Source organism: Cylas formicarius, unplaced genomic scaffold, assembly GCF_029955315.1.
Source record: "Cylas formicarius isolate icCylForm1 unplaced genomic scaffold, icCylForm1.1 PGA_scaffold_1__22_contigs__length_36826433, whole genome shotgun sequence".
NCBI classification, from domain to species: Eukaryota; Metazoa; Arthropoda; class Insecta; order Coleoptera; family Brentidae; genus Cylas; species Cylas formicarius.
The window spans coordinates 32,660,267-32,687,463 of record NW_026844264.1 but is presented as its reverse complement, the minus strand read 5'-3'; the positions used below and the strand labels follow the sequence as shown (position 1 = coordinate 32,687,463).

General features: G+C 35.3%; 2 protein-coding genes across 9 annotated transcripts; one reads left to right on the top strand and one right to left on the bottom strand.

Annotated features, from left to right (window-relative positions):
- The first annotated feature begins 61 nt into the window (after positions 1-61).
- On the top strand, positions 62-15,240 carry LOC132697330 (RB1-inducible coiled-coil protein 1). Of its 8 annotated transcripts, none has more exons than XM_060662742.1 (15): positions 62-230; positions 637-747; positions 1,550-1,761; positions 1,820-2,102; positions 2,179-2,404; positions 2,456-2,638; positions 2,693-2,865; positions 2,934-3,120; positions 4,987-5,456; positions 5,571-5,610; positions 5,662-5,739; positions 8,963-9,980; positions 10,212-10,504; positions 10,565-10,950; positions 13,480-15,240. In XM_060662742.1, the coding sequence occupies exons 2-15, from the start codon at positions 677-679 to the stop codon at positions 13,607-13,609; spliced, it is 3,750 nt and encodes a 1,249-aa protein (XP_060518725.1). In that variant the 5' UTR covers positions 62-230; positions 637-676; the 3' UTR covers positions 13,610-15,240. The 8 variants fall into 8 exon arrangements, with proteins under 8 accessions (XP_060518725.1, XP_060518721.1, XP_060518723.1 ...); XM_060662738.1 differs by adding an exon at positions 11,261-11,376 and having other exon boundaries at positions 5,571-5,739; positions 13,560-15,240; XM_060662740.1 differs by adding an exon at positions 11,261-11,376 and having other exon boundaries at positions 5,571-5,739; positions 14,928-14,944.
- Positions 15,236-24,676, bottom strand: LOC132697333 (integrin beta-PS-like). Its single transcript, XM_060662751.1, has 11 exons — positions 24,483-24,676; positions 23,414-23,663; positions 22,002-22,176; positions 21,764-21,946; positions 20,851-21,199; positions 20,619-20,781; positions 20,297-20,566; positions 18,472-18,630; positions 16,637-16,814; positions 15,636-15,931; positions 15,236-15,509 (listed from the first exon to the last, which is right to left on the bottom strand). Exons 1-11 carry the CDS (start codon positions 24,627-24,629, stop codon positions 15,274-15,276), a joined length of 2,406 nt encoding a protein of 801 aa, XP_060518734.1. The 5' UTR covers positions 24,630-24,676; the 3' UTR covers positions 15,236-15,273.
- Positions 24,677-27,197: the final 2,521 nt, after the last annotated feature.

Genomic DNA, 27,197 nt, shown 5'->3' with positions numbered 1-27,197 from the left:
AGACCTGCCGGTAACAGAGGGCAGCAGTAAATCAGACGTTGTTTGTAGTCGAAACGTCCTTGATTTTTATAAATGTGTTTGCGTGCGATTTGCAATACACTTCCTTGTCAGCTGATGGACGACGAATTGCGCTTTGGCTGAAAAATGTTTAACATTAGTTGATTCTTCGCGTTTTTCGGTTTTCGTGTAAGGATTGGTAAATTTTTTGCACACAGCAGGACAATTCAAAGGTGAACGAACATGTTTGTTTTGGTGTTTATCTATATCAGCTGTAGAAATGTCAGTTCGCCAGGGCTCTCCTTGTAAAAATCCGAAAATTCGCCACAAAAATTGCATGTGTCATTTTGATTGAGATGTGTGTGTTCTGGTGCTTATTTAAAATTGTCGAAATTACTCGCCAATCGTCCCGAACGAACGAGTTTACAGCGTGAATGGTGTTTTGGATGAGGACAAAGGGTTTTGGATGCAGGTAGCTGATACCTATATAAAAAATAATTATTCAACGTTTCCATCCGAGATTTGTTTGTTTGCTTTTTAAGGCCTATTTTTATATTTCTAAAGCCATCCCTGTTAATGGAAATTGAAGTTAAAAAGTTAAATTAATTGTTTGTTTCTAACATGCTGTTTCTTTTTCAGGTAGCTTCAGCAGGGATCTGCTTTTTAAAATTGCTTTAAAATGGTATACGTATTTTTTGTTCAACCGGGAGATATGATGACTTTTGACAATGAAATCTCTATTATGCAAAGGTGGGTGATATTCTTTAGAGTTCAACCATTATTTATATTCTTTTAATAAATGTTTGGATCTGGGTTTTACTTATCAAGTGAAAACCAATCAAAACATGGAAGCAGTGTCTGTAACCAAGGTTACAGGCATCAGCAAGGTTGTAAAGTTGCAATTTCTGATCTGTTATCTATAACCCACGTGGGTTTAAATTAAATGGCTTGATTTAGGTCATTTTGCAGATTCTAACGTATCACGCGCAGTTATCCATATCTTGACTTTAGGAAGTGATTAATTTTGTTTTTTTATTGTTTTGATTTGATAACAAACAGACCGCAAAGACTGTCCTCAGTTTTATGATGGTTGATTTGATTTTAAATTAAACTAAATTTCAAATCTAACTGCTAAAATTTTAAAAACGACCGACTATCTGAATCCCTCCTGTAAAGATTGCAATAACTGTGTCCCAGACATTTAAATCTCCTGAATTATGCTGTTCCTATATTGACTATAGCAAATTTGGTACTTTCCATATACATTGTTTTTACCACTACCAAATTGGCATTCAATATACGATTGGCCATTAAAAGTAAAGTCATTAATTCCAGGCCTTGCTTTATAGGGTCAATTTTTTTTTTTAATGGAATGATTCTAAGTTTATGCTTTCGTATATGCTCATGCCTATTTAAAAACTTTAAAAAATGGCGTGTCACATTTATGCTATTAACTATAAAAACTTTATTCCCTTTTATAAAATCAAAAACAGACTAAGAATAATATTTTACTCACTAAGTTAACCATCAATATTATTGTATTTTATTACAGTGTGGCAGACCTAAAGGAAAAAATAAAACAAATATGTGGTATAAACTTGGAGCAGCAAGTGTTGCTCATAAATGGAGGCGAGCCTTTGGACTCCACAAAGAATTTGTGTTCTTATATGGCTGGAACGGACACCAATCCGATTTACCTATTTAGTACAAATTACGACAGTAGTAAAATTAGGATACTAGATAATCTTAATTTTGATGATAGTGGTGAGAGCAGGTTTCATTTTGTGAAATAACTTTCATTCTAAACGGCGTCTATTTTCAGAGCTTAAGGCTAGACTCCTAGAATGCTACGACTTACCCACGTCGCTAGCGACTGTCAAAAAGCGAGCACAAGTGGCCAATGATTTTTATAACGTCGCTAAGAGACAACTAGAGTTTTGCGAGGGGTTCGTACACGACCAGCATATGCAGCAGCAAGGTTGGTCTGCCGTTATCGCGAACTTGGAGGATATTGTTTTAGAATTTAAAAAACGGTGGGAATTGTACCTTAAAGCATATACGGATTTTATCGCTGATCGAGATACCTACAATGTGTTCTTACAACAGTAAGTGACTTCACAAGTTCGTCGTAAATTTAGGTGTAGTAAAATTACAAATTAACATGGGATTTTTTTTTCATAGTTTTCATAAAGATAAGCAAGTTTTACAAAGAATACCAGTATTGGAAACTCTGCTGCAAACAGAGAAACAATCCATGGAAGATTCTAAAGCTTCTGAAACAAATATTAGCACATCACAGGGAACTGATAGTTCAAAGAATCTCAGTCTTTACGATTGGATATCATCTTCGGATTCCAAGAGTTCATTGGATGAAATCTACGAAATGTGTAAAGCTCATTTATTTAAAGTAAGTGTCAGAGCTTGATGTATCCCCTTACTAAGTTTGGCAACATTTTAGTTTGAAACTGAAATTATGCCCACTTTGGAGAAGCAAATCACCGAGACTTTGAATTTAGCGGAAAAGCCGGAACGTAAAGAAATTGAAGGTTTGGGAAAACGTCTTTACGATTTAGAGGAATTGCTCAGGAGGATTAAGAAATACGTAGAACATCAATCTGACATGGCACAGTCTTTTCAACAGGTGACGTCCCTAATATTGTAGGTATAATATGTACCAAGTGATCTTTTTTTATAGAATCAGAATAGAGCGAGTCACTTGAAAGACCTCAGTATATTACCGGACTTGTGCGCTACACATTTGAAGCAGTTAGACTATATTAAAGATTATCATAAGAAATTAATAGACGAAAGGAATCGTATAGTTAGAGCGAAATGCGAGCTGAGCAAAAGTCTCTGCGGAAGGATATGGCAAGTGAACTGAATAAGTTCTTAGAAAGTTTTGGCATTGTACTGACAGTTAGGACTTTGCATTTCAGTTGGGTCCAGCATGTAGAAGAGAGGTTATGGGAGCTAGACTCTTTGTTAGTATATTATCACGAACACCTGCGGAGATTAAGGCGTCACCTGGAGGTGTTTCAACAGTTACACCAAGCACCTACCGTCTACTTGAATGCGGTGGCGGAAGTTGTTCGGAGAAGAAACTTTTCGCAGTTGTTTTTATTGGTGAGTCTCATATTTGGATAAAATTGAATTATCGTCACATTTTACGCTTGCTGAACTTAGTCTTAAAATAAAAATATTCGAGACGTGCTTTTTACAAAACTTCTGGATTTCGCTTGCGTCGGTTTTTGCGTAGCCGAAAATGGTGACGTTTCGCCAATCATCCTGTTGCTTCTTCAGAGCTTCACTGAAACTGTTTGTTCAGTGAAGTTTGTTTGATGATTGGCGAAACGTCAGCATTTTCGAATAAGCAAAAAGCGACGCAGGAGGAATCCAGACGTTTTGTAAAAAGCATTACAGTAGCCTGTGGAAGTTTCTTTGAAAAAAGAAAAAAAAAATAGTCGAGACGTATTTGGCATAAACACGGGGTTAATAAAGTCTGTCAAGAATGAAATATTACTGCCTCCCACAAAACTTATAAAATTAAGTATTTAAGCCAGCACTTTAGTAATACCAGTATTTAAAAAAGATAACCGTGATGTTGTTGAAAATTATACACTTATATCTCTACTCTCACTTGTTTCAAAAATTGTAGAGAAATGTATAGCTAAACAATTAGTTCAATATTTTGAAATTAATGGCATGTTTAATAATAATCAGTTTGGTTTTAGAAGAAATGAAAACACTGTTTCGGGCGTTCTCAATATAACACTATTATTTTGTGATCTCACTAAAGCCTTAGACTGTGTTGATCATGGAATTCTTCTGCGCAAGTTAGAGGCTTATAATTTTTCAAATAGCAGTCTTAGTTTGATGCAATCTTACCTTAGCAAAGGATGCCAGGTGATTCAGTACAGTACTCTGGAGCGAAGAGTGAGGTGAACATTGGAGTGCCCCAAGGCTCAATTTTGGGCCCCATATTATTTTTAATACATACAAATGATCTTCCCCTTGTGGATTCTACATCCGTTTACACAGTTTTTGCTGATGACACCACTGTGTCTGTTTCTGGGCTTTAATAGAAGACACGTTGGAGGGTTCCAGGATCGCACAGGGAAAGGCTGAACACTGATTTAGTGCAAATAAATTAGTTCTAAATAATGATAAAACAGAGCAAAACATGCAAAATTTAAGTACAGTTAATTTTAATAAAATAAATATCAGATTTCTTGGCATCTATATTGACCCAAACCTTCATATAGACTTTGTTGCTTAGAAACTGACCAAGAATTTGTATTTGCTTCGACGCTTGACCGAAAATGTCTCTCCTGGTGTATTAAGAACTGCATATTTTGCACTTTTTCATTCACAACTCCCATATGCGCTCTTAATATGGGGCCATGCTGCTGGCAGGCACCGTTGGTTCAGATTACAATGAAAAACAATTCGAATTATTAGTGGACTTGTTTATCGGGAGGACTGTTATAATGCCTTTCGAAACTTGGAAACTCTTACGTTGCCCTTATTGTTTATCTTGGAAGGTCTATTATTTATAAAGAAAAATCTGCATCTATTTACTACTTATAAAGAATTGCATGACATTCAAATCAGAGGTCGGGACAATGTGGTTATTATCTACTGCCGCTTGGAGAGGTGTCAAACTGGTCCAAATTATTGGTCCGTTAAGTTTTTTAATGCGCTTCCTAATGCTTGTCGTAATTTTTTACCATTTGAAATGTATAAACAAACGGACAGCATTTTTATTTTAATGAATATTGGGCTTTCAATTATAATGTACGAGGTGCATTTTAAGTATATGTTGTTTTATTCCTTTTTGTTTGACGTATGTAAATCATCTGTGATAGCAACATTAATAAAGTATTCATATGCGTATTCGTATTCGTATCAGTATATATTGATTTAATCTCATGTGGAGGTGTTAGTTTGGTCATTGTTTACTAATATTTACGATTTTTCAAATTACTTTAGTGGGCGTCAGATCTGGCCTGCCAACAAATGACGATCCATAACGAAGAGCTGACCCGTCGGAAAGAGTTCGCGGCACAATTCGAGGGTCATTTTTTGACCGCACTTTTTCCCGGCATGGGAGACATACCTCCGTCGTTCGCCACTGAGGCGCCCTCTATGTTCGACGCGAAGTTGCCGAAAATTAGCGACGAAGACGTCGAAAGGTTGAGAAAGGAGGTGCCAGCCGATTTGGCCGATAACCTCCTATTACCCGATATATCAACCGTATCTAATTTGTATTTGGGTAAATCAGTAACGACGAAAGAAAAGGATAAGGTCGACGACGCGAAAGCGGTGGAGGACAAGCTCATTCAAGCGGTCTCGGATGTTGGGCTGGCGAGCAATTTGGATCAGAATCTGTTGAAAACGACAGGCAGCGAGACTTGCCTGTTTACCCCGCACGGAGTGCCCCATCTGAAGGATATTGACAAGTAAGTAGGGTTTACCGAAAAAAACACTTTTAATTCCATTCGTGTGCTTATAATTGCTCTGAATTTCTCTGAATCTTTTACCATATTAATGTTTTGCTTTTTCCCAATGTTTAGAGGCTGTGAGTCAGAAACAGATACGGAGGAGTTTGAAAAGGTGAGCCAGAGCCCTCTCGAGCTCCATTTTGATAAAGAAGCCATTTCGCAGGCAGCCGCACCGCCATCAAGTGACAACAAGCAGTTAGCAAAGATTGTGGAAAAGCAAGATGCTTCTACGTCCGTAGAGGTGAGAGATAATTTTTAAACATGAAATGTGGCTGAATACACAATTTTTACCGGCCTGTATATCTAAATGTTTCCTGAGAGAGTGGAATTTGCAATTGGATGGCAGAAATGCCCAATTTTTTTGACTTTGGCCATTGAGTGCATTTTCCTTTTTTATATTCAGTTGATTTGTAGTTGTTTGGCCTTAAGAGGTACCTATTAAGGTCACAACCGCTTAGATAGAGTTTCCAAATTCAAATAAAAATAACAAAAAAGTCAAGGATAAAGATAAATAACTTCCTGTTTAGAGGAACGGGCAACCCCTTGATGATATAACTGATTTTGGTGAAAACTGATTTTTTTTACCCCCATTTGCATCCTGGCTGACACTAAACCTTCAAAAATTAAAAATTATATATGGTATATCGGTGATTCTGTTTTAACTGTGATTTTTTTGTTTTGTAATGTTTGTCCTCACTGGTGATTAATTAATAACCTAATAATGAAATTTTTGTATTAATTAGATGGTCATGAACATATTTCATCATATTTTTTGTATAATTTAATTTGTCATTCGATTCAAAAATCTACAATATATCAACTAAATGTCCGCAAAGATTTATCTATAAATTTTTAAATTTTTTTGTCGCAATAATCGATTTAAACTAATCACCTCATAAATTCTTATTTCTATGATCAAACAACAAAAAAGAAATACTTTTTTGGTTAATGTTTTAAGTTTACACTAAATTCCGGTGTTTAAAAATGTTGAATTTTTGAACTTGAATTTATATGACTCGAGCGCCATCTACCTTGAGATTTATGAAACGTCTAGTGAATCATGTTGATAGTACATCATCTAAGTACTGTTTACAAACATGGAGTTAATGAAATAATGCAAAAACATACAAAAAATAAAAATTCTAGTTTTAAAATCTGAGAAAGTTTATGTAAAAAATTAACAGTTAGAACGCAAGCCTTTTTTCTTGGGTTTTGTTACAAACCACTTAAAATTAGCCCTGTTTGTTGTTAATAAAGTTGAGTATTCAATTCGTTTAATTAATTCACATTTGCACACTGGCTGACTCTAAGCTGTCAAAAGTTAAAAACAATAGATTGTCTATGCAATTGAACCCCACTGTGACCTGTCAACATTTTTATCGAAATTCAGAGACCGCCAGTTTACTAGCTTTTTCTTCTTGCATTTGTTACTAACCACTTAAAATTACCCTGGTTGGCACTGTAAGCTGCCCACAGTTAAAAGCAATGGGGCGTCTAAGCAAGAAAGGTGCACTAGAATCTGTCAACACATTTAATTCCAAGTCCACAGACCAGCTTTTTCGTGCGTTTGTCAGAAGCCATTGAAAATTGGCCATATTTGTTATCAATGAAATTATTGTTTAATTAGTGTAATCAATTCAAATTTGTACCCTTTAAGCTTACGATGCATCAAATAAACTACTTAAAATTATCTCTATTCTTGACCAATCAAATTAAGTATTCAATTAATGTAATTAACCCGTTATTCAGGTTACCGTTTATTATTTTCACTATTATTATTGTATTTTGTTCTCTGCGTCTACCGCGGTCTAATTTGTAGGTGTGCTGCGATAAACTATATACGTCACACTCGATTCCTCCCAGAAAACCCCCCAGATCTTTCCATAAATGTTCCCTTATTCACGCGTCCGAAGACCCAACTTCCATGCAAAGAACAATAAGCATCAGCACTACCGAAAGCTTTGCTAACATAAAAAATATCTCCTTGGATTCGATCGACGAAATGTCGAGCATAAAAAATTTCACAACCACCGAAAGCTGTTTCAATTCGCACTACCAATGCGGTTCCGCTAACCTGATGGTCAGATCCAAGTCGATATCGCCCCAAAGTCCCCGCGACCTCTCCCCGTCCGCTGCGTCCCCCATGTTGGGTCACCAACAGGATTTCACTAACGATGAGTTCTACATCGATGAGAGTTTACCGTCGAGCATTAGCGTCGAGACTGGAAATAGTCAGGGGTCAGAGTTTGTCAGGCAGTTGGATACGGCTAATATTGTAGTAGCGATGCTGCAGGTATAACCGATATTTGTCGTCTATTGATTTTGTTGCCTGGCGTTCTGGTTGATTTCTTTACGCCATTGGCTGTTGTCTGAAGTCTGAGAAATCAACCGGCAATTATTTTCGGTTTCTTTTGCATCCCGTCTTACGTAGTTGATAGTATTGTTTAGTTTGCTTGGAAATTTCTCCTGAAACTTATTTTTTGTAGGTAATCAAATCTTTTGCTTTTTATTTTTGAAATTGTTGGTGGCCCTAATATCCCGATTCCCGCGCAGTATTCATCTCTGCATGGTTATGGTTTAGACATTGAGGCGATCCGAACTGGCGATTGTTCCTCTTACTGATTTCCATATCGTTTGGCTATAATCTAGACTCAAAGTGATGAAACAGCAAGCTACAATTTGGTGAACTGCTTAATAGTGCCGAGTCGGACATCTTTTTAATGTTGAATGTTGAAAATTTGTGGAAGTGCAATAACTCGAGAGATAGTTTAAACGCTTTATTTAATTTAGTTTAAAATGTACAAAATAGTTTTTTTTTCGTCATTCGTAATTAAATGATCCGCCTATCAGATTTTCTCAGAACGACTAACTTTATCAATATTTTTTATTCTTAATTCTTAATTGTTTTAATTTTTTATTCCAAAAGTTGACACAGAAAAAATTAATTTGTTTATTCATGTTAAAAATTGTTTTTAATTTCGTTTAAAATGTTGAAAATAACTTTTTTTTATTGAAACTCGGGGGATATAAATGCCCAGAAGTCGTTTATGTGGTAGGTAATCTGCCTACGTCATTTCATGGAACGACTAAATTAAAGAAGATTTAGGTTAGGGTTTAAGTTGACACAGAACGACGAGACTGTATAAATATTTTTTATTCTTATTCTTTAATTTTTTGAGCAAAAAGTGCAAATAGAAAAAATCCCGACTTAGTCCTAAGCAGTACACCAAGTAGGGTATAAATTTAAGTACTTTTTTTATTGTTTCCGCATTCGTTATATGTTTTGTCAAAACCTTTTTTTCTTTTCAAATATGCGAACGTGGATATTTTGTTTTTCAAACAGTTTTGAAAAAAGGGGAGTATTTTTAAAAAGTTCGTCAGAAATTATTATTTTTCTAAATTCCGCACCAAAAATTAGAGGGTTTTTGATATCGATCGTTAAATATGAAATCTGTATTTTTTAGGATAATCTGCAGATATCCAGAACTGAGCACGACAAACTTAAGTCTCTGTTTGTTTCAATGGGGTTTTTCGGCAAACAAGCGTCCGATCAGCTAAGAACAGAACTGAACTGCATAAAATCCCAAATTTTAAAAGAAAGGGATGCACTAAGTCGTCACTGCGCAAGTATCGATAGTTCTTGGCGGAATAAACTTGTAGAATATACGTCGGAAATAGAAAAATTACGTAATGATTATGAACAAGAGGTTTTGTCATTAAAAAAGCTCAATGAAGAAAAAGAGAATAAAATTAAAACTTTAATGGTGGAATTATCTCAATTAGAAGCAACGATATCGGAATATCAAAAGGATAAAAGCACTTTGGAAGAAAATCTGGCTCGGCAAGTAGAATTTCACAATTTAAAAGTTGACGAACTGATGAAATTGCTTGACGGTAAAGACCTCGAAAAGGAGAAATGTATGAAGGAACTTGCCGATACCTTAAAGCTGGAGCATAAAGCTGAAATCGAGAATATAAAGTCGCGGTTTAGGCTTATGACAATGGAGAGAAGCCCGTCCTGTTCGAGTTTGGAAAAAGAAAGGAGTGGCGATTTTGCGAGTTTGTCAAATCCGACTTTATTGGCTCAGTTGACTGAGAATTTTGAGGCGGATAAGGAGGTGGCCGTGGCGCAAGAGCGAGAAAAGTGGAAGCAGGTTCTCGAGGAGAGAGTAAGGGAGGTGGAAAATAAGTTTGAAGATGAGAGGGATTTAATGATGCAAGAGGTTGCCAGGCGAGTGGCCGAAGATAAAGATCGACAAATAGACATGCTGAGGGAAAGGGAGAAGAACTTGGTTTTGGAGTGCATCAAACATAAAACCACCATTCAGCAACTGGCCGAAAATGAAAGCGAACACCAGAGTGCGGAATTTATGGAACAAATCGAGATATTAAGAACCGAAAACGAGGAACTTCAGAAAGAATTGGAAAAAATAAAATGTGAGAGAGCTATCGACGTGACCACTTCTGTGGCAGTGGTTGAAGGTTGGTAAATTTATAATTATATTTTATATTATTAATTTTTTTGTAATTTCGCAAAACTGGCGAGGTTAAGTGTTAAAATAGTGACAACATACAACTCGCACACCGTTTTAAGGTTGCCCCGTTGCAGCATGAAAAAAATCTAAAAGCTAAATCAAAAAATTATATTTATTTTCGTAGGTTAGATAAATCCTGATAGTCTAAGGTTGAAGTCATGTCGTATATTATTTATAGCTAAGATCGATGCAGCTACAAGTCCCCTTAAAGAATCCCAAGATCTCTCGAGAAGCGAAATTGGGAATAAGCGCTTATGGTTAAATATCGATTCCTGTAAAATTGGAGACGCAGTTCTCATCATATGGGATTTTTCGCACGAGATTTTTAAGATCCTTCAAGAATCGAAACGCATGTACTTCTTGCATTGGGACTGCTTAGATAAGTTAGGGTTATCCATTACGGACGGTAAGCCCAACAGGACGTACGTTACTGGGGAAGTTTTTTACAAAGAATATTGCAGCGCTCGAAAAGTAAGTGAAGTTTGTTTTATCCGAGGTTTGGCAAAAGCAGTTTGCTTTTTTTGTTTTCAGTCGGAGAACCGTTACAAAATTCCCAAAGGAACCAAGTTTTTCCGCGTCAAGGTCAAGCCATTCGCGGACTTGGAGTCTTCTCAGAGTCTTTATCAGCCGAAAGCATCCTCATATCATCATTCGCACGGAATGACTCAAAGCCAATCTTCAGTGTCAGCGTTCGAACCTTTATCCGAAGAGCAGTCCATTAGCCAGTCGCCTCCTAGCACTCCTAGATTGGCAGCGACGTTGGAGGAAGGTTTCGTAGAGGATCCGGAGGAAGTGCAACCACACAGTGTCGAAAAAACATTCGCCGAAGACAGTGGTATTGTGGATAGTGTAGAGCGAGCAACTATGGCTGCGGAAGAAGACCAAATTGTTAGTCAAACAAGTGGAAAAGATAACCGGTAGGTGAACAGGGATGGGTGACGTAGGTCCCGGGTTGAGCAAATTTTACAATAAGATTTATGGCATACATGTTGGGATACTACTCAACTACGTAATTAGGGACTATTGCATGACTCGTTTGTTGTTCTATTTAAATGGCAACTTATAACAGGCTATATGAAATGATGTATACACAGTTTCGATTTAAGTAGCTTTACTTTTTTATACTTGGACCTTGTTGATATAGGTTACAAAATATGTCAAGGACAGTAAGCAGTAACATTCGATAAACTTTTTGTTCAGTGTCTCACACGTTTTTGCTTGTATTAGGTGCTTGGTGAGTGAGGAAAAATTAGGGGAACAGCGAACTTATATTAGCTCCAACTGGCTTGAGGCGATGTTGCGTAGCATGTTTAGTAAAAGCATTGCGGACCAGTGAATAAAGAGTATGTACCGAGTTGTGTCTTGCGTTGTGTAGATTGAGGTGATGTCAGAAATAAAATCACAACGGTTTGGCCAAGTACCTATTTAAAGGGCGAGTTTTCGCTTTTTTGTCCCAATTTTTGTGTTTGTTTTGTTGTTAAATCGTTATGGTTAGAGACTGCTTTGTTTTCTTTTTGTTTTGTTTCTAAATATATTGGCATAGTATATCCAAAAAATCTTGTGCTATAAAAAATTCCTACATCAATTTTGCATCACACGACAAAAGTTCAACAGAAAATTTGAGAATTGCTGTGCAAGTGGAGAATCTGTGGCCCCTGTATCTTAACAAAAAAGGAAAGTGGTTTTATCATTATTGCTGTTAGATTAAAACAGATATAGGCTCGTAAATCTCAATCTCAGTTTTTTATGTGCGTATGTTATTTGTTTTGTGAAGGTTCCGAGTCTAAATAGAGTGCAAATAGCCTGTTCTGCTGGGGATGGTTGATATCTCAAATTTTGTGACGTCACTAGCGTTCAGATTTTTAACACTGCAATTTACCGTAGAGAATCATCAATTTGACCAACAATCTATATATAAAGTAACCCAGATACCCCGTATATTTTTAACGCCCCCTATATACCGTAACTTGAAACTGCTCATGTGCTGCCATCTCCCGTTGAGTAGCGGAAGTAAAAGCAAATTTGTACTCGAGTGACGTGACAAGTTGGGGACGGGGGCTCGTGAACTTGGGTATATACACTACTAGTGTGGAATATAACTATTTTTAGTCTTCTATTCGGCAATCTTTAATATAATGCAGAAGAAATTAATTCTTCTGTGAAAATTGTATAAAAAAGTTTTTAGCAATGGGGGCGCTGCACAATCTGATTATATTTTTGCATACGTGAATGCGAAATTTAGTTGTAATTAAATTCGGTTTAACTATTTTGAAAAATTTAGAATATAGGTCATCAATCATCATACAATGCATGCATGTGTTTTCTAATTGAATGTTAATAATTAAAAGGAAGCGTCATATGAAGATATTTCCTAAACGTCTTAACTTTTGAGATACAAGGTGGTAAAATTTACAAAAATTAAGAGATCAGATATGCTCGTAAATCCATGGAAGTATCACTTTTTTTTTAAAGGATATCCTTAGTTGCCATTGACTGTCTATTTCCTTCCTAGTGTCCTTCAGGATAATAGAAAACTTTTTTTTTCTTTTACTGCTTTAGTGAAATAGCATAACATCATAACAACAAGATAAATAATATACGATTTTTATTTAAATTTATTGTATTTAAGTTTACGTACTTCGTATTCTTACCTATTTTAATAAAACAGACAATTACTTAAGTAAGAAATAATATGGTAATTGTTATATTGTTATGACCATGCAGAGGTTTTTATGTATTTAAGCGAAAACCGGATTGAAAAAAAAAAATCAAGAAATTAAATTTCTTTAGAAATGATTGGAGATTGCAAGAATAATTTTTATTTTAAGAGAAATCAGTGGCGTACTATCATTGTACGCCTGCCACTGCTGTATTTACTACCCTGTATCTAAAAAGTTAAGTGAAGTTTTCTTTTTAAAATAGACGCTGAAACGTAAAAATAATGATGTCAAGATATGCTTTAGTGAAATATGAGTGAGATACAGAGTGTTAAAATTTGTCTCGAAATTGGTGTTCTTTAGGACTCGAACATTTTTTGAAAAATCAGCAGTTATTATATTAGATTATATTGGAGGTTTTGCAAAAAAAATTTCACATTAATACTAAATCTTGTTTATAAATCAAACTTGCTAACATTTCGCCTATCAGTTTCAGCCATTTATAAATAGTATTATAATAGAGCGGCGATTTCCAAGTAAAAAGACGTACACATTCGACGTCGACATTTCACAAAACTAACTGAACGTCAACGTCTTATCTTATATTACCTTGCAATCGGATCTGTTGGGTATGCTATGCATAATTTTATTTGGGGTCGTCTGCGCGCGCTTATTTATGTTTGGTGGGGACGAGCCAGTGTCTTTGCTGCTAAAAAAATATTCAATGTCGTATGGGTTTTGATTTTGATTAAATAGCGTAATTTTGATGGTGGCTATTTTTCTTTTTAGGTCAAAAGTAACTGGCTCCCAGTTTGCACGCACCTGTAGCAATGTTTTTTTAGTTTTTCTATGTTGTTTTGTCTTTGCAGTTTTGGATCGTTTGCGTAACGCGATGGCATCCCAAAATTCTCGCTCGTAGGTAAATATTTGACGGTTTTTAGTTTAGCCGCAACCCCAGATTGTTTTATTTATGTGACCAAAAGTAATTGTAAATATTTTAAAAAATGAAGTAAAAGGCAACGACGTCATCCGATCGCTGCTGCTGATACGGCGTAATTCGAAAGATATGCGTCAACGCTAGGCCGGAGATTGGTCATCAAAAAAAAAAAAAAAGGAAAAAGTTCACATAAATGTAGTTCCGGAAAAGCTAAATTCTCAAGATACTAAGTGTTAAATACTAAAAAATTCATTTTTTACAAAATATTAATTATTTATAATCATAAAGGGCCAATTTTCCTGGAACTCGATTAAAATTGGGCTGGCCCGATAGATGTCTTAAGAAATAGTATTGTCAAATAGTTTTACGCCACTGACTTTGAATAAGCTGGTAAAAGTACAACTATTTTTACGTTTGATTTGTTTTCGTACCTTGCCCTAATATATGAGAATTTTTTTAGAGCCCTTTAATCGCAATAAACTTAGTTCTAAAAAATGATGATGGAATGGCCATTACTGAATTTCTAAAATATTGTACGTCCCATATCTTAAAGATTCTTCAGCCGAAAGTTGGCGCATGTTTTTCGAAACACCCTGTATGTGACATTTTGTACACGCCTGTACAATAACGCGGTAGTTGCAAATAAATCTAAAAAGATGAACTAACTATATTTTCTGATGTGCCCTAAAAATTCTCTTACCTGACAATGGAAAAATTACTTTTGATCAAAATATTATGTACTTAACCGCAATGGGCTGTAATGTAAGTTCAAATCTTTGTTGGTTGGGTTTTTTTCGGATATTTCGTTTGAGTAGTTAAGGTAAATATTTTTGTATTTCTTGGTAGAAAATATTGAGTGTAGTTTTCTTTTAGGTCGATATTGTTTTTTAATTGATTGGTATCTAAAATGTAATAGGTATGCTTATATTTATTATTTCAATGAAAAACAATTTGCGCAGGTGTAAGAAATATGAGTTATTTTTTAAGATGTTTCTGCTTACTCCTCTACGATTTTTAAAAGTTAGAACTTAGACTAGAATAATTGTTTTTGTGATATGAAATGCCTTTTTCGACGAGAGTATCAAACGATAATGAACGGTTGTGTATTTTCTCCTATTGTGTTTCCTCTTATGCGCTTGTTCGAGTGTAAGTTACCTAGTTTCAGTTCACTTTGGTTTAATCTAAAATCAAAAAGTGCTTTTTTATTTTGTAAAACTACTATTTTTAGTTGGCAGGGGCTAGACCACACACGTAAAAGATGATATCACTTCTACAAAATTTTAAATTATTTTTTTTTTAGTATATTTTGCTTGTTGTTGATTGTGGTCTGCGGTCTGGATCTTCAGATAAAGGAAATCAAAGGAGTGGGGTTCGGTTATGCCCGACTGTTTTGATAAAACGTTAATAAACTCTGGCCATACCGAGTTGACTGAACAATCCGTCACGGAAGTTGTTCATCAAGTCGTGTTAATTGTGCGATGTCTTAATGTAAATACAGTGATTTTTTAAACGTTAGTTATGTTTGTATACGCGACTTGTTTTGTTTAGCAAACTTGTAAATATACGCGGAAATTTTTTATAACAAGCCATGTGCAATAAAACATTGAAAACTTTTTGCGCGATTTATTATATAAAAATATCACAGTTTACTGAGAGTTCTTCACGGAGACTCTTTGGCTGGCTCTCTGGTAAGCGGGGTTGGCGAAAGTGGTGGTGGCTCCTCTGTACAGGGGGTTGTCTGACCTGTGCCATTTTAATTTGTTCCTTTCGTTTTCAAATTTGGCGTACTCTCGCCTGTCGTGTACGGTGGTGACGATTTTCCAAATTATAAGCATTATTATGCCGGCCAGCAGCACGGTTCCAATCACTCCAAGGCTCCACGCTAAAAATTTAGCCCATAGACGTTGGGGTCATTGATGGATTATTTTTTGTTCATATTTATAAGTAAAAAAAATTGGGAAAAAAGAAGAAGAATACAGATTTCATTGAAATATTGAAATTTATTTACCTAGAATATTGGGGGGCTCGGCACAACTCTTCCTGTTTGCTGCTCTAACCGTAATTAGCTGATTGGACGCTAACGACCTTATAACGACCTGATTTACCTCGTAACTGTATTCGAAATTAATTGTGCAGCCGTCCCTGTCTAGAACTCGGCATTTTTTGACGTCTTCTCTCTGACTTTCTTTGAAATTATCGTCCACTATGGTTTTGAAAATCGTACATGTTTCTTCGCATTCCGTTTCGTTGTATATCCCCGACCTATACACTTGACATTCGACGCACGGCGCAAACTCGTCACAACTAAAACAACAATGATCGTTCACCGAATGGCTAAAAATTTTAGTACTAGGTATCATTTGTTTCAAACTATATCGTGTTATACTTTCCGTACATTTAAATCCTTTTTTTCACCTGCTGAAGTGTCCCTGTTTTTTTCTAAGAAAAAATTTTTTTCTATTAAAATTAGGGACTTCAGTTCAGCCAACCTTTTAAATATTAAACGCCAGCAGGAAATTGTTAAACTAACCTAAACTTTTATCTATTGGTTTTGCGTTACTTTATATAAGTTATAGGTTATGTGTTTTAACCTCGTTCGTTTGATAATAGTGCATGGTGATGTCACAGTTGATTTCATCGATCTTCGCGAGTTCCACGTCGACTTAAACTTCGGATAGGTGTAAAATTAGTATTTCAAAAATATTTGGCAGGTTTGTTCTAAATTTACTTTACTAATAAATATTTCAAGCAAATAAAAAATCGACGCCAATAAAGTATAGTATAAATAAATTATTTATTGATAGGTTTAGCCAATAATATGTAGTAAAATCGTTAAAAGGCAACACGATATATTTTGAGATACACTATACACATCAACAGCAAATCGAACAGTGACGCAGTAGGTTTAAGTATTCCTCAGGAAGAGGGCATGCGTATACAAATCAAAATTGATATTGAATATCTACATGTATTAAAGTAGTTTTAAATTTTAATAATTTATCTGCTCACCGCTGAGCGGGACACGAAACGCAGTCTTCGCAAAATCTTCCAGAGTGGCGGTCGTTATCTTGGATGCAAGTGCACTGTCCGCAAGTACAGTTGCCGAAACCCGAACAGATTTCATTTGATCCGGGGGCCATGCAGTCTCTATTGCTTTTCGGACATTCGCACGCATTGCCCGCCCATTCTAGCATATAGATTCATTATTTACACAGTGTTTTATTTATAAATTGAAACGATCCAATAATTTTATTTGCCAAAACAACAAATATAACTGAATTTCAAATGTTTAAAATTACAATGCTTGACACTTGACTCTCGATTATTATGAAGGCGCGAGCTCTGAATTCCGTCTTCGGAGAGTTCAAGGTGTAAAAATTACTGAAATTCGAAATCAAGAATTAAAAATTAAATTAAAAAATTAACAATAACAATAAAAGAGTCGTCAAATGTATAGCACGTGACTCCTTTTGTTTTGTGATTTAAAAAAAATATTCTTTTATGTTTTAAGTTGTAGTTTCTGCCAAACAAAATTTGTTTGAACTTCTTGAGCAGCTTTATTAATTTCAGTTACGTCAAGTTTTATTAGATAGTTATACTTTTATATAATTTTTTTAACTTAATATTTTCTTTTCCTTTAACAAATTGGGGACGACTATAGTTTGGCTTAGTTCTTCTCTTTATTATTTTTCGTTATAAAGGAGGTAAGTCAGACGTTCCCGTCATTATAACGGGATTACAATTTAAGTGTCAATTAGTAAATAAACACTGCCAGATTAACCAATCCAATATGGACCTAATCTCAATTTAATTTGTTGAATAACAATATATAATTAAGCCAACAGCAACTTTGGACTACGGTTAAATATTTAACGCATTTTGTTTGATCCTCTACCTTTTTTGTGTTTTAAAATAATCCAAAAATAATAATCTTAGCAATCCGTTTTGTTTATCACTGGGTGCAAAATGCTCACAATTTTTTACAATGAAATAATCTAGGTCTTTTAAATTTTATAAATCCATCCAAGACTATTTTCCGTTCTAGTCAAAAATTTCTGCTAATTTTACTTATCACTATTTGTTTTTTAATTTTTTCCATAAACACAAAGAAATAGAATTTAAAATACAAACAAAATGCATTTTGAGCTTTGTTTATTTACTTACTGGTTTATTTGGCCCTGACAATTTGCCAGCTTGCAAATATTGGCAAATAAAATTTAAAATTCCTAAAAGATGCCTTCATAAAGAACCGGTCGGGACTATTCCATAATCCTCCACGTTTAATAACATATTCATACAGAGGAATAAACTTTTAAATAATGAAATGAAATAACGACCGATTCATCCAACGGCTTCAGCCGTTATCTTATACTGGATTTCGGATCGCATACGCCATACAAATCCATAGACACGCACACAAAACGAACATTAATTAACGAAACTATAGGCACTACGCCGCTCACAATGTACTGAACAAAATTTTCTCGATTTCTAACTTTTTTAGAAGCGGACTAGAACAAACGTCGTTTCTCACTCCAATTTTAGGTTATGTATGATAAGCTCGTTGTTTGAGGTTATTTGGTCAGCTTGTTGCGAGCGTCCATTAAAGACTGACGTCATAGTCGCGCTTACATGAATAAATTTAATTTTTGGATACGATGTTGGATGGATGGTTTCCTAATTGAATTTGGATTTGAGTCACATTTATACGTGTACTGGATCGAGAGCCAGGTATATTTAGAAGAAGAAAGAACAAACAGTGGACAATTTGCCTGTGTCGCAAGGCCACAAATAGTAAAAAAAAACTTTTCACGGGTTATTTCAGATAAGAGAGATAGACTTACCACTATTACATTCACATTTTCCGCAATTGCATACGCCCCTCCCAGAACACATCAGCGGACACGAAAAATTATCGCATTCGCAATATTTCCCGTAAAATTGCTCGTTGGGGTTTTGCCGTTCGCGGCAAGTGCATTTTCCGCATATACACCTTCCTTTTTCTGAAACATATAAAAGAGATCAAGACCGTGCGTACTCGTCACTCCTGTTTATTAAACTGTTATGATTCAGATGAAGGTGCAACTTCAATATGTCGAAGCGTTTACATTTTTATGATAAACTTGGTGGAAATTTCTTCCGAGAAACTATTTCTGACGCGCGCGGCCAAGGTTTGCGAATGTTTTGTTAATTACGTTACGTGTCCCTACCCTACAATCGAACGGTGCAAAAATTGTAATCATAAAGCATATCCGATGTATGATAATTTGTTATTCATTTTTGTTAGAAGTGCTCACGTATTGTTACAAAACGACAAAGAAAAATATGAGGCGTTCATAATAATTATATCATTGGTTCCCTACAAATTTTTCATTTTATTTGCGAAGAAGTTACGGATGCAGTCGCCAAAAAGTAAAGAAATATCCAAAAACGTAAATTATATGTGTAATAAAACTTAAATGTCAACCTGTTTTGTATTAAAACTGTGTAAATAGGAAGTTTTCGCTTTTCAGTGAATATTGAAATGACATACAATTTAAGTGAATGCGGACCGCAGGCAATGTTCATCTCGATAAATAAGTTGCAATAACTATATAGCTTTTTTATGTGATACATACAAAATCTAATATGCTAACATACACTAACCAAAAATGCTGTTGATCAGTGTTGTTGTTATGACTCGAATTTTGTTTTGTTTACAAACTACACAGATTTCAATTGTTAACAAAATCTTCGCTGGTTATTAGGTTGGACGATCATCAAGGTAAGCTGGATCCAAATTAATCGTTAGAGCCGCACATTTTGTCCTCAATTCCAAATATCGCTTAAAGGGCAAGTAAAGTCAAAAGAAATAAACATAAAACCATAAAACACCGCCATCTGAGAGCATTCCAGTAAACTTATGTGCATGCCCAGAATGACACGACCTAGAAATACTTGTTTAGGTGCCCATCGGTAGATGTTCGTCGTTGCAAGTTTGTGAAAATTTTGTTTATTTATCCGAGTTTGTTTTGGATACGACTAATTAAATATTGAAATATTCGTATCCTTATTGAATTATCTATTGAACATGTATCTTTTTATGAAGTGAAGTGGATTCTGGGGGGAGCTGGTGATTTTGTTAAGAACCTTTTGCGGTGCCGAAAGGACAAAAAGTTGCACTAGTGAGTCGTTTTTAAAAGTAATTTGGATAGATTAAATTATTGGCGAACTAATGGTGTTGAATTTTTGAAATTGGCAAAGTGTGTATCCAAAATCCATCAGGAACCTTTTGTCGCATTAGCAAACAAGAACAATATCGGCTAAGGAATATTTTTCATATTTGGATGTATTAAAGTAATGGTCCCGACATCTTTTTAACGCAAACAAATAATTTTTTGGGGTTTGAATTTGAGATTGGCAATAGTCGTCCAAAAAATTAAACGGGAATCTTTTGTGGCGTACCTCGACACTGAGATTCATTGAAGTATATGACGTCACATCAGCAACACCATATATTGTCGGAAATGTAAAGAATTCTTAAACCTTGAATTTAATTTACTTGTAATCTAGAGACAAACGTTTTTCCTGGATGAAAAGCGATGAAAATTCGAATTTAACTCTGAAAACTAATATGAACATGTTATATACAGCTAACAGTATCAGCTCAATGTTATTGCATGTGCATACCTGAACAAATTTTGTTTTGTCCATCGGGCCTGATGCAAGCCGATACATCGTCCGTACTGCTTTCCGTGCGATCGCACTGGCAACTGCTGCCGAAACGTTCCTCGTGGCATCTGCAGATGCCACATTCCAAGTCACCTTGGCCGCTGCATTCGGTGGAATTCGCAATTTTGCGACTCGCACAAGAACATTCGCAATGAACGTCCAGTTCTATGATCAGACTTTCCTCCAGTCCCTCCGGTTTAATTTTAATATATCTTCTCTGCGACGAGCCTATATATAGAAGTAATTAATTTCCATAACGTAATTGGTCATTCCTCGCAACCTTTGAGACACTCGAGAGGTTGGATTACGGCCTTGAAGTCCAGAATCGTTCCGGGTTTCACGCTCGAGCAGCCATTTTCGTTGAAGCTTGGACAGTTCGAGGTGATTTTAACGTTGACGTCTTTGGTAGCGTTGGAAGTTACCCTCACCGAATCTTTAATTTCCTGAAACACTTTGTAGAGATGAACTGGAGTCAAATTTATTTTAATGCATACGGAATGGCAAACACTTACATCGTAAATGTCCGAAATTAATTTCACCACGTTGTTCGAGTTGCCGGTCAGCGTCCCCATTTTGGAGTTTTCGATGTTTTCGGACAGCGCCCTGTAATGCGTCACCACATTGCTATTGTTCGATTTGGTGACTATCGCGAAAATGATGTTGATGTTGTTCTGTTTCGCCACGTGGTTGATGTGCGAAACGGACGGATAGTCGAAGGTCAGGTAACCTTTGTATTCGTTTTCCTCCATGTGACACTGACCGTCGTGGGGCTCCACGACCCCGCCCAATTTCCCGTCTCCGGCGATGTGGGACACCGCGTCCGTAGAAAATACCAGAAGGTGGCGTGATTTAGGACGCCATCTATTATTCCAATCCGAAAAATGCAGTTACCGTTATGGTAGCATCGAAGAAAATTATTATTATATCTTTGGTAGGATTGACGTTAGAAATTGGAACAATAATGGGCAATTTTTGCTAGTGTTCTGATAGGTGTATCATTCTGAACCACTAAAGGAACTATTATTTACAAATCTTCTTGATTCCTCCTCGGTTGTTGATGAATCGAACCTGCTGACGCCAATAATCCAGTTGGCTTCTTCAGAGCTTAACTGAAACTGTACAGTTACTTCTTTTCTTCTTCCTGTTCAGAGCTTAATTGTTACTTCTTCCTCTTCTTCAGAAGAAGAAGCCAACTGGATGATTGGAGAAACGTCAGCAAGTTCAATTCATCGACAACCTACCCAGGAGGAATCCAAAGGATTTTTGAATAGTGTTACAGTATGCTGTGGAAGTTTCTTTGAAAAATACTCAAGGAGCTGAAACTGAAAAAACTCTGAAATTGTTATTGAAGTTGTTTAATAAAGAGGTCTGCACTAGTATGTTGGAAGTTCATAGTTTTAGTTTCGTATCTACTTATTTTCTCACCCAATAACGTCATCGCATACGATTGCCTGCATCATGGCGTCGAAACCACCTTCGGGGGTGTCCAAGTTTCCTGATATTTGCGTGCGGGTGACCCTTTGGGAAAATTCCATGGACGAATTTGTGAGCGACAGGTGATTTTTGAAACTGTATGGGGCTGCGCATCCCGCACACGGGCTCTCCAAGCTAAAACCGTGGGCAAGTGGAATTTGCTCTCTTTGCTAGCCAATGGGGGACTCACGCGTCTGGATACGTGTTCACGTACGGGAGTGTCACTTTGTCGACGAAACTTCCAAAGCCTATTTGAAAGTTGTTAGTTTTCTTCCTCATCGCGGACGCTAGTTCTTGACCTAATTGACCTAATCTGTCTTTGGAATCTTTCATCGAAGCTGACAAGTCCATTATGTAATAGAGATCTAGAATCATACAAGTACCATACATACCGTTTACGGAAGGGTCGTATTTGGATATATTTCGTGTTTGAGTTCGAGTTTGACATTACTTTGTGCTTAAATTTCGATTAGATCTGCCGGTTTTGTGGCACCTCAACTTTAATAAGTCATATAGAACCCTGACACCTTTCACTAAACGTGAAATGAGTCGTAGTTGTACCAAAGTTGGATTTTCTAGTTTTGTCTGCAGCCAAACATGAACTTGATGAATATGATGATATAAAGGAAAATAGAATTTTTCATTTGATATCGCCATAGATTTTTAAATTTTCTTAGTTGCGTCACATTGAATATTTTCTTTATTAGAGAGAGCATAGAAAATGCTGTACCACATCATCATTCTTCTTTTGACAGTTCAATTAATTTAAAATAAATTTCTTATTGACGAATGCCTTTATTGACAGTTTGCCTTCATTTACTATGTAGAAGTTACGTGCATGTAGCTAAGTGTGCCCGAGAAGCTGAGCAGATGCATTTAAAATTTAAACGTCTACTCTGAAAGAAGTATGGTAACCGATAACGGAATCTTACGCATGCGAAATTTTGAATTAACAATATATTAAATAATGTCGATAGAGAGCTATCATGGCCTACTACAATAAAATCCAGTTTTGCGATACATCATTTAAAAGAATTGTATATGCTTAACGAAATTTTAAAATCTATGGTGCATCTCGGGTTTCCTTTTATGTTATCATAGTCTTCTTAATAAAATGTTCTAATATTTTTTTATATTATTGATACTGTGTAATAATAATTGTAATTAATTGTAATTAATTACAATTTACGAAGTTCATAAATTTATAAATATGCCTGAACAACCACGGTATTACCTTGGCTGAGCTATTTAAAATGTTTGTCAATTTGTTAATATTAAGGGCTGATTCATTAAAATGCAGTCAGTCTTTTACCATTTCGACCCCTGTATTTTATTTTTTTGGGCCGAGGCCTATCACTGCGGGATATCCAAATGGATCATTTGATCGTTATCGAAAATATTGCCCACTGTGATCTCCTTTTCAGTCCATATTTATATTGTTTGTAGTATACTTATTACGGATTTTTAGGACACACGTTTTATGCCAGGAGAAAGGGGAAGGTGTATAAAACAGTCAATAAATTACTTTTAAAGAAACTGTAGCTTTCACTACTTTTCTCTATTATATTTGAGCTGCTTATAGTTATATATATAGTTACTTACCCACGGGATAGTTGCTAGCTTGTTGGTATTTAAACCGAACTGTATACTGTTCTCCTTTCCTAACGGCGATTCGGATTCTTTGGGGACTAATCTGAACGGGATCGTACTCGTTACTCAACGGTTTTTCGTCGATCAATTGAAACGTTGAAGTCGGGTTTACGGTTTCCTGAGGTCCGCATAATTTCTGTTTATCAGAATCACGCGGTACGCAGTGCACTTTGGAATGCCCTTGTTGACCATTCTCACCTATCTGGAAGTCCAACTTCAAGTTTTCTAGTGTTATCGGTTTATGATTTGTGAAGTCATAATTAACTCCTTTAATTCAAAATCTTATTTTTTACATTACATTTTTTACAGGGTGTCAGACTATAACACCATATTCTAAATCCAAAATAAGCCCTAGTTTCTGGTAAAATACACCACATTTTACGGGTGATTTGCTTCTGGTTCAAGGCCTTCTTTTCACTTCTTTCGTAGGAACAAGTAACATAGTACAAAATTTTCAATTTTACAACATAGAAAGTCTAAAAGTCAACTCACAAAAAAGTTATCGCGGTTTTTGTTATCTGTATCGCTGAAAAGTTAAGCGCTTGGCCAAAATTTGACATTTATAATCAGACGGAGGATGCCAAAATAATTAAAGTGCTAAAATTTTAAAACTTTTTACCAAAGTGCTTCGGAAATATATAAATAAAAGTTCTCGTAAAAATAACATTTTCAGATTAATTGATTTTAGGGCATACGGCGCCGTTAAGGGGCGTTTTTCAGCATATTTATATAAAAAACAAGGGCTATAGGCCTTCTTTTCACTGCCACAGCAATGTGCAGCAAAATCTTTGACTATAAACATTTTTTTTGCAAATTAATTCCTTGCTATAATTAACATGGAATTAGTGTCAAATCTGTTTTCCATGTAAATATTAAGATGATTGTTTATAAATCTAATTTAGGGTAGGGTGTAGTTTAGTTATATATCGTGGACAATTATTAATATATTTGTTATGATGTCGGGGCGAGTGTTACACTGTTCAGAGATTGTTGAAAGAAAAAACAATTTTATTGTGCTCACCGGCGATATACACCAAGCGCATCCAGTCTCTTGTATGCAATCCCCGCAAGTTTCCCTTAACTCGCAATTGTTAGAGATTTCCTGTCCGTAACCGAAATCGACGTACGAAATTAAAACTGCTAAACTGTATCCGCAAAGCCACCACATATTTCCGACAAGCGCTTCAACTAAATGTTTAAAAAGTTTACTAGACTTTTCACCGCACGAGACGCAACGGAAACCAAAACACTGATAACGCGCGCCGCAATCAAAGTGATTCATTGGAAAATAATGATTGTTTATGATTTACACGTATTGGGCATACGTCGTGTGTACGTCCTTATTGGACTTTCCAATGGCTATTGTTTATTTTCGGTTCCCGTAACTTTTGCATTTCCGTGCGTTGATATTATCAAATTTGATGAGGAGGAGGAGGAGGAGGGATTTTTGAAAAGACGTTTCGGTGGGCACGTTTTGTCCGCCGTAATTAAATTTTTGCTAAGGTTGCATTATTTTTAATAAAATATTAATATATAAATATAAATATTTTTTTTTTTAAATAAGTTCGTGAACAGATAATCTTAATTATTTTCTGTATACTGCTTCGTAGTGTTCTTATTGATCATAGTACAAAAAAAAGTTTAATACAAAGCTTGTACCGGACTGATGCATATTTTTAAAATATTCTTAAATTTGGTGGGTGCTCCAAAAACGTTGTACGCTATATTTTTGTAAATGTGACACATTCTTTTCTTTGGCATATTAAGTTTCCTTTTGGCATTCTCTCTTATGTGCCAAGCCAAAATATATTTTTATTTGCTTCGATATTTCAGGAACAATAAATAAAAAAAATGAAAAGATCGTTTTGCATTGTTGCAGGTTGTTCAACATTTGGTTAAACAAATGGCAATTTTCAAATCAGCTTTTCTTAGTATTTTTAAACGGCACACCCATTATTTGATTTCATTATTTAATGCAGAATTTAACTACAAGCATATTTTGTTATTATGAATGCATTAAAAATCTCAGTGGTTTTAGATATTTTACCAAAAACCACAAATATCCTCATTAAACTAAAAAAGTATTGGGGAAATATCATAGACAGTCATGGAAAAACAATATGTAGGAACAGGAACTATTGCCAATTCATTTTAGCAAATGTTCAAAATGTATGCCACTTTGCTGCTAACATTTGTTTATTCTTACCTTCCACATTTCCAAGCATCGCTTGTGTGATCGTCGAAAATGCGTTAATTATTCTCTGCCGTATGTTCTCCTCTGGAATTTGCCTTTCCTTAAACTAGATCTTTTACATACACCCACAGAAAAAAATCTAATTTGGTTAAGTCGGGCGATCTCGGAGGCCATCGAGCTGGTACTTCTCCTTCAATCCAGCGATTTCCGTTCGTATTATCTCAGTCTGCTCTGATCTGTTGCGCATAATGGGCTGGAGCTCCATTTGTTGGTGGTAAATTAGCAAGTAATACAAGTAAAGGTTTCTCAAGAATTCAAGATAAATTTGCCCGGCAAGGTGGCCGTCAAAAAAATAAGGACCGATCATTACCACCAATTACCTCATTTGCAGTCTGTTTTGTTGTTTCTTCCTTTTTATAGTCCACACTCACTGCCTCTATAAAGCGCTCTAGCAATTTAAAAAAAGCTTAGGGGATCTGGATGACGCCTTTCCGGAAACTGAGTTGCGTAAACTCTACTGGCCAGTAATTTTTGTCACAATTCCTTAACACAATTAACTCTTACCTTGAAAATTTCATTTTAAAAGAACTAATACTTCAGAAAAGAACTAGATGAGATAAAAAATGATTAGAAGAAACTGGATATGTCAAAATCATTTGTTGTCGAAAAGTATTTTGCTGGATCATTCATGACTGATAACTTCCCAATACACCAGCATTAGCTTATTGAGGACATTTATGGTTTTTGGTAAATATATTATTATTACAAAGAATAAAGTGCAGAGGAGAACCTATTATGCACATTGATATTTAGTAGCATGAGAATGTTCTACATATAATAAATATTTAGTTGTTGCTGGGGGTAAACCATTGAGAATTTTAATACATTCGTAATAACAAAATAGGGGGTGTACCATTTAAAAATACTGTATGGAATTAGAAGAACCTGTTTACTATCGGTCTATTATTATACCTCTAGCTGGAACAAAATAGATCCAGATTTTTTTCTAATTTTTCCAAGCGTGCAAAACGATTTTTTAATATTTTTTATTTATTGCTTAATAAATATTTAGAGGACACCAAAAGGTATCTAAATATTCCAAAAAATACAGAGTGTGATATTAACACTTTTTGTATGACGTCACACCTTTTTGGACCATCCTATATATTAAAAAATATTTTTAAAATATGCATCAACCTACATCCTACAACTTTTGCATTCAACTTTTTTTTTACTGTTGTGAATAACGACGCCATGAATGCCCGACGCACTAATGCAGAACCCTGTATTTTTATATATTTTTATATTTGATACTTTTTTTTCAACAAATGTGACCCGATTTTCTAAACTTGAAGTAATTTCAACCTTTTTTCAATCTAATAGTATTTTCAATTTTATATAATTATTTATATTTCATTATTTTTAATTTATTTTAATTATTTAATTTTTTATTTATTTAATATTATATGACATATTATTTCTTGAAATATGTAGGATCTCTAAAAATTAATCATTTGTAAAGACCAGCGTTTAATCTGGCTT

Excerpts from the sequence above, each read along its gene's own strand:
- LOC132697330 (XM_060662736.1), top strand. The coding sequence starts at position 677 with ATGGTATACGTATTTTTTGTTCAACCGGGAGATATGATGACTTTTGAC. Across the intron at positions 9,981-10,211 it reads TTCTGTGGCAGTGGTTGAAG|CTAAGATCGATGCAGCTACA; the intron begins GTTGGTAAATTT and ends TATTATTTATAG. Across the intron at positions 10,505-10,564 it reads AATATTGCAGCGCTCGAAAA|TCGGAGAACCGTTACAAAAT; the intron begins GTAAGTGAAGTT and ends TTTTGTTTTCAG.
- LOC132697333 (XM_060662751.1), bottom strand. The coding sequence starts at position 24,629 with ATGTGGTGGCTTTGCGGATACAGTTTAGCAGTTTTAATTTCGTACGTC. Across the intron at positions 22,177-23,413 it reads AGCTAGCAACTATCCCGTGG|ATCTCTATTACATAATGGAC; the intron begins GTAAGTAACTAT and ends GTATGATTCTAG. Across the intron at positions 16,815-18,471 it reads AAAATGTGAATGTAATAGTG|AATGGGCGGGCAATGCGTGC; the intron begins GTAAGTCTATCT and ends TCTATATGCTAG.